This window comes from Gopherus flavomarginatus, chromosome 11 (genome assembly GCF_025201925.1).
Source record: "Gopherus flavomarginatus isolate rGopFla2 chromosome 11, rGopFla2.mat.asm, whole genome shotgun sequence".
NCBI classification, from domain to species: domain Eukaryota; kingdom Metazoa; phylum Chordata; order Testudines; family Testudinidae; genus Gopherus; species Gopherus flavomarginatus.
In genome coordinates, this window is record NC_066627.1 from 6,027,483 (window position 1) to 6,034,556 (window position 7,074).

General features: G+C 49.8%; 1 protein-coding gene across 1 annotated transcript; it reads right to left on the bottom strand.

Annotated features, from left to right (window-relative positions):
- Window positions 1-588: 588 nt before the first annotated feature.
- Window positions 589-6,802, bottom strand: LOC127031562 (mast cell protease 3-like). Its single transcript, XM_050918493.1, has 7 exons — window positions 6,674-6,802; window positions 6,243-6,364; window positions 5,319-6,180; window positions 4,548-4,695; window positions 3,163-3,298; window positions 1,552-1,812; window positions 589-1,408 (listed from the first exon to the last, which is right to left on the bottom strand). Exons 3-7 carry the CDS (start codon window positions 5,326-5,328, stop codon window positions 1,259-1,261), a joined length of 705 nt encoding a protein of 234 aa, XP_050774450.1. The 5' UTR covers window positions 5,329-6,180; window positions 6,243-6,364; window positions 6,674-6,802; the 3' UTR covers window positions 589-1,258.
- Between the last annotated feature and the right edge of the window lie 272 nt (window positions 6,803-7,074).

Genomic DNA, 7,074 nt, shown 5'->3' on the forward strand with positions numbered 1-7,074 from the left:
TAACCCTGTTTGTGGTGTTTCTCCAATGGGATGCCGCATTGATTCCTTCCTTTATTAAAAAGATTTTGCTACACTCAGACTCCGTGCTTGCGAGAGGGGAAGTATTGCCTCCTAGAGGCGCCCAGGGGGGTGTGGTATGTGAGGTCCCAGGTCACTGGGTAGGGGCTCGAGCCGGTTATGCATTGGTTACTGAAACGGAACCCCTGGATACTGAACCCGGCCCTTGTTGCTGCCAACTCAGAGGGGCAGAAGGGTTACAAACACAAAGAGAAAATTTATCCTTCCCTTCTCCCCACCAATTCCCTTGAACCTTAACTAGGAGAAAAAAATCAAACAGGTCTTCAAAAGCAAAACTTTTAATAAAAAAGAGAGAAAAAAAGTAAAAGGTTTATCTCTGCACTTTAGATGGTAAACAATTACAGGGTCTTTCAACTTATAAACAATAGAAAGAAACTTTCTCCAGCAGAAACACAATTTAAGCTACTTCCAGCAAGTACACATATGCAAATAAGTAAACAAATTAAACGACTATAACCGCCTTTTTTCTTATTCACAATTCTGAATAGATAAAAGACTGTAGCAGGGAGATTGGCAGAAACCTGGTTGCACCTCTAGTCCTGTCCAGGACCCAGAGAGAACAAAGCCAAACCCAAAACCCACAAACAAAGGCTTCCCTCCATGAGATTTGAAAGTATCTTGTCTCCTGATTGGTCCTCTGGTCAGGTGTTTGCAGGTCACTGTTTGTTAACCCTTTATAGGTGAAAGAGACATTAACCCTTAGCTATCCGTTTATGACAGGGGGGGAGGAATGGTTTTGAAAACTTTTGAGGGAATCACCAAAAGAATGAAATGAAAAAATCTTTAATTACCAGAACAAACATCTAAGTTTTGGCAGCTCCAAATTCAGACTGTCAGACTTTCTAGAAGATGCTTTACAGAATCAAAGAGAGACAAGGCGGGTGAGGTGGTATCTTTTATTGGACCAGCCTGTCTCATCCACTTTGTCTTTCTAACGTCCTGAGACCCGGCAATTCGTTTTTAAAGCTAAAACCTACGATGGCTGACGGGGACCCGTTTAAAGTTTTCAAATAATGTGCATAAGGAAACACTAATAAGACATTATTTATTGATTGGCTTTACCATGAGCCCATCACCATAGTGGCTGGGCTCTACACACAGCTCCCAGGGGATAAATCCATACGGCTCCTTTTACAGCTGGGAAATTGAGGCAGAGAGCAAAGAAGGTGCTTGCCTAAGGTTAATCCTGCAGCTTTCTCATTGTTTTCTGGATCCAGGAGATGTACGCCAAGACTCTGGTGAACACCCTGGGGGGGGACCCATCTTTTCTGCCGAAAGAGACGATGCCCTGAGCCGTCCCGTCACAGACCAGGGGGCCCCCGGAGTCGCCCTGCAAAATAAACATCAGGTGTTGAAGCTGGTTTCAGCTGTCCTTCCCATGGGGGGGTGTCCCTTGGTACAGCTCAGAATCTCAGCGTCGCCCCCTGCTGGGCTGAGTCGGGAGGACATGTGCAGGGCAAGAGGGATATTTACCTGAAAGGATGATTTCTCGACTTCCCTGGGGTCGCCTACGCAGAGCATGGAAGTGGGGACGAACTGTGGGTAACGTGTGCACCTGTCCGCCTTCAGCACCTTCAGGTTGACCTCCTGCAGTGTGCTTGGCAGGGAAAACCCCCTGGCCCGGGTATTCCCCCAGCCCGCTACGTTGCAGATGTCTCTTGGCATCACCTCTTCACCGGCCTCAGGCAGGGGGACAAGTTGCACGGCCTTTGTCAGCTTCACTTTGCCCTTCAGCTGCAAGGAGAGTGGGCAAGGGAAAGGGTGGTAGCAAGGCCTAGCGGATAAAGCACCGGGATGGGAGCCAGGAGATCTGGGATCTGCTCTTGGCTCTTCCAATGCTCTTGGGCGAACCATGGCCCCGCTCTGTGCCTCAGTTTCCCCACCAATGTTTGTCTATTTATAGTGTGAGCTCTTTGGGGAAGGGCTGTGCCTCACTGTGTCTGTGGAGTGTCTGGCACAATGGGGCCCTGATCTCAGTCAGGGTCTGTGCAACATCTGGCACAATGGGATTCTGATCTCGTTTGGGGTCTGGGCAGCACCCGGCACAATGGGGCCATGATTTTGATCTAAGTGTCACCATAATACAAACAACTTCTGAAACCACATTTTTTGAAGAATTTTATTGGGCGGGGTCAAGACTGTGTATATGTGATAAAGACACTGCTCCCTTCTGCAGGAGGGGACGAGATCCCTGCCCGGTATATGTCTGGAGAGGGGAATAACTGATCAATTTACAGGGGGAAAAACTCTATTTCACCCCATTCTGAATTTTTCATATTTTTTAAAAAATTGGATGAAAAATGAAAAATTTCAGTTAAAAATCTATTTTGAAATTTTTGAGATTCTTTCTGTCGCTTTGAACTTTTTTCTTGTAGTGAAAAGCAAAACAAGAAACCAAAAAGGACTCGAGTGTGGGACTGTGGGGGGGGGACCCCACTTTCCCCACATTTTTATAGTATAGAGGGAAAAGAAAACATGTCTATTGTTTTTTACTTCGTAACAATTTTTTGCCAGTGGGGAAAAATAAATAAGGGAGAGAATTTTTTTTCTGTTACTCCCTCTCACTTTTTTATCTTTTATCTCTAACTGAGTGTTGGAGGCAGGGGAGTGAAAAGTAGAAAATTTCTCCAGTGTTTGAAAACATAATTAAAAAAACAGAAAAAAAATTCTTTTGTAATTTTATCATTTTGATTTTTTTTTTTTACAGGAGCAGTTAGGCAAACCCCTCATTTCTGACCAAAAAACAAACAAACAAAAAAGGTCTTGAGTAAAAATGTAAATACCCTGAATGTGGGGTCATTATTATTATGCTTTATTAGGTGTATTACGGTATCACCTAGACCCCAGTTATGACCCACAACCCCACTGTGCCAGGTGCTGTCCATTATTTATTAGATGTATTACGGTAGCACCTGGGGCCCCAGTCACGACCCATGAGCACACTGTGCCAAGCACTGCACAAACATAGAGCAAAGTGACAGTCCATGCCTCAAAGAGCTGATGCTCTAAGACAAGAGCTACCAGAAGGAGAGACAGACAGACAAACTAACAGGGACGTAATAGGAGAAAATCAGTCACTGGTACCTTGAGTAACATGAGGTCGTTCTCCCATGTCTTGTTGTTGTACTTCGGGTGGGGGATTTTCCGTCGGACGGCCAGGCGTTGCTGGCTCCGCTCCCGCTTGGTCACATTGTGAGCTCCCAGATATACCACGATCTTTCTGGGAAGTCAGAGAGGCGTGGCTGGGAATGGGGTAGAGTTGGGTGCTCCTAGATCCCACCTGCCTCTCCTACCCAAAAGCCATCCATGCTGCCCCAACCTTCTGGGGTGTTAAAATAGGAACCAGAGCCTGAGATTTTCAAAGTCACTAAAAGCAGCTGCATTAAAACAGTCATGTACGGAGAGAGGAATTGGTGTCAGTAGGGTTCAGAATTAACATCTCCATGGACCTGAATGAAGGTGGAGCTATTATTGTCGAGTCATGCATGAGGACTTACCCTATGGCAGTGTGCTCTGGTGGGTAGAGTGCTGGAGGGGGACTCAGGAAACCTGGGTTCTATTCACAGGCCTGGTGGATGACCTTGGACAAGTCATTGCCCCATTTCATGCCTCAGTTTCCCCATCTGTAGAATGGGGATTTGTATATTCCAAGGCCACAAGGCATGACTGTAGTTATCTAGTCTGACCTCCTTTTCTTGGTTAAGCTAAAAAGATTGAACTCCTTGAATCACTCACTCTAAGGCAGATTTTCCAATCTTTTAATCATTCTTGCGGATCTTCCCTTTCCCATGTGTCAACATCTTTCCTGAATTGTGGGGTGCCAGAACTGGACACAGGATCCCAGCAGTGGTTGCACCAGGGCCAAATCCAGAGGTAAAAGAACCCCTCTACTCCTACTCGAAATTCCCCTTTTTCTACATCCCCAGGATAATGATCCCAACCCCTTTTGTCAAGTGCTTTGCGATCTCCAGATAGCAAGAGTGAGATATTATAATTAACCTCGCATGGGATGAGATTTGCAAAGCTGTCAAGGGATTTTAGGCCATCCATTTAATTTTAATGGGGATTGGCCACTATATTAACACTTCCTGGTCCTCCCTAGGACTAGGGGGGACAAAGAACTCTGTGGCTTAGATTTGGGGATTTGGACCCTTCTGGTTTGGCATAACGGGAATGAGTTGTCCAGTTCCCCTAGATGGCTTAAAAACACCTGCCCATGAGCTTGACTTACGTTCACAGAGACAGCCTGGAACGAGAGCCCTGCCTCTGTTCATCTCAGCCAGGCTGTTAACTCTGAACCCTACTGGTGACAAATTAAATATCAACACTTAATTCCACTTTAGTGGACACTCAGGCAGTGTAAACATTCCCACCTACCCCCACAGGCAGTAAGCCACAACTGACCCCTTTTGGGGAATTCACCAGGAGGCAACAACTTTGAAATTGAGGGTCAAGACGCAGGCACTTACCCTAGGTCACAGTGGGCAGCCGTCAGCACAAAGTCCTTTTGGATCAGGAATCCTCCACACCTTTCGTGCCCATGCTTCATGCTGATGTTGAGGAAAGCCATGTAGGGTTTGGAGTGAGCCCGGGCTTCCTTTCCCCCAGTGATCCACCCTGGCGGAGAGATCCCCACATCAGGATAGATTTAATGTCAGCCTCTGGGCAGGTTAGCTTGACTCAAGAACAGTGCACACCTCTGTGTCCATGTGGGCAGGGGCCTGCATCTCCCCCTGTGGCTAAGCAACTTTAGCAATGGCATCAGCTTGGCCTCAGCCTTCTCCAACCCATGGCATCCCATGACTCTAGGGAGGAGCCAGGATGTGGTAACATCCACAACAGCACTGAACAGGTCCTGATTCCCCCCGTACTCACCAGTCAGAACCCCAGGGGGCAGGAAAAAAGCCGTGGGGAGCAGGAGCAGAAGCTGCATTATCAGAGCCATCCAGGGAAAGGGACTGTGCATCTGCCTCAGCTCTAGGTGATTTATAGACCCAGCAGGAAACCTGCAGGCCATGCATACATGCTCATCTGAGCGGCAGGTTCAGACTCTGTTCAACCACAGCTGACCACACAGGCTGCGGGGAAAGACAGGCTGTGCGTCAGCCCAGCAACTGGGTCCCTGCACAGCTGGATGGATGATGGACAGAGAAGTCTCCAGTACGGGGATGTGTCCTGCAGGATCCAGGGTTGCTCTGGGTGCTGGCTCATATCTGGACACATCTGGGGCTCTTACTCACCTGGCTCCATCCTCGCTCAGCTCCCTGGCCATGTCTCTGTGCTGGGGGCTGTGTGTGGCAGCAACTGATCTGGCTGGTGAGTAGGAATGTGGTTCTTTGATCTTTCTCAGGGTGGCCCAGCTGGGAGCAGGGTGGGGCTGTGCAGACCTGCCATGGGCCTCGATCATAGCGACCCTGGCGGGAGGGTTTCTGAGAAGCCCCCTGGAGAGTCTGTGACCACACGAAGGGGATGTGGCAGGCTCTGTGACACTGTATAGCTGGGAGCTATGACTGTGCAGCACCAGAGGGGAAATGACACAACAGAGCCATAGAACCCAGGAGTCCTGGCTCCCAGACCCCCGCCCCCCGCTCTAACCGCTAGACACTACTCCCCTCCCAGAGTCAGGAGAGAACCCAGGAATCCTGGCCCCCAGATGTCCCTGCTCCAATCACTAGACCCTACCCCACTCCCAGTGCTCCCTGCTGTCAGGAGAGGATGCCTGGTGTTATGTGGAGCTCGACCAGGGAGCAGAGGTGCACCCATCCCCCGATCCCTTCCCTTTGCCTCCCCTTCTGCAGGGGATCGTGGTGGTGTCTCTGCTCTGAAGGGTCCATATTGTCATGGGTGGGGGTGGGTGGCAGGACCGCCTCATGCCCCCATCCCCCACGCACACAGCCCGACAACCTGCCCAGACTCCCAGATGTGCTCTAACAACCTGTGTTAGTGGCCATCACAGCCCCAGACCCCCTTAATGCCCTCCCCATCCTGCCGTCCTCTGTGACTCTGCGCACACCCCTTTAACTCCCGCCAGCCTCCCCTTCAACCCCCTCGAATCCCCACCGAACGCCCTGAAAATCCGCCACCCTCCCCTTTAACTCCAACCTCCCCTTTAATTCTCTGAGCATTCCGCCTTAACTCCCCCAACCTCCCCTTTAATCCCTAACTTCCCCTTTAATTCTCTGAGCATTCCGCCTTAACTCCCCCAACCTCCCCTTTAACTCCAACCTCCCCTTTAATTCTCTGAGCATTCCGCCTTAACTCCCCCAACCTCCCCTTTAACTCCAACCTCCCCTTTAATTCTCTGAGCATTCCGCCTTAACTCCCCCAGCCTCCCCTTTAATCCCTAACTTCCCCTTTAATTCTCTGAGCATTCCGCCTTAACTCCCCCAACCTCCCCTTTAATCCCTAGCCTCCCCTTTAATTCTCTGAGCATTCCGCCTTAACTCCCCCAACCTCCCCTTTAACTCCAACCTCCCCTTTAATTCTCTGAGCATTCCGCCTTAACTCCCCCAACCTCCCCTTTAATCCCTAACCTCCCCTTTAATTCTCTGAGCATTCCGCCTTAACTCCCCCAACCTCCCCTTTAATCCCTAACCTCCCCTTTAATTCTCTGAGCATTCCGCCTTAACTCCCCCAACCTCCCCTTTAACTCCAACCTCCCCTTTAATTCTCTGAGCATTCCGCCTTAACTCCCCCAACCTCCCCTTTAACTCCAACCTCCCCTTTAATTCTCTGAGCATTCCGCCTTAACTCCCCCAGCCTCCCCTTTAATCCCTAACTTCCCCTTTAATTCTCTGAGCATTCCGCCTTAACTCCCCCAACCTCCCCTTTAACTCCAACCTCCCCTTTAATTCTCTGAGCATTCCGCCTTAACTCCCCCAGCCTCCCCTTTAAGGCCCGCGGGCTGGGGACGGGGCGGTTCCAGGTTCCCCAGCCTCACTCTAGCCAGGCAGTCCCGCCCCGTTGGGGGAGGAAGAGCGGCAGGAAGTGACGTAC

Bases quoted from the DNA above. Each gene is read 5' to 3' on its own strand.
- LOC127031562 (XM_050918493.1), bottom strand. The intron at 1,813-3,162 runs GTACCAGTGACT...CTCTCCTTGCAG, and splicing joins ACGACCTCATGTTACTCAAG to CTGAAGGGCAAAGTGAAGCT. The intron at 1,409-1,551 runs GTAAATATCCCT...TTTATTTTGCAG, and splicing joins TCGAGAAATCATCCTTTCAG to GGCGACTCCGGGGGCCCCCT.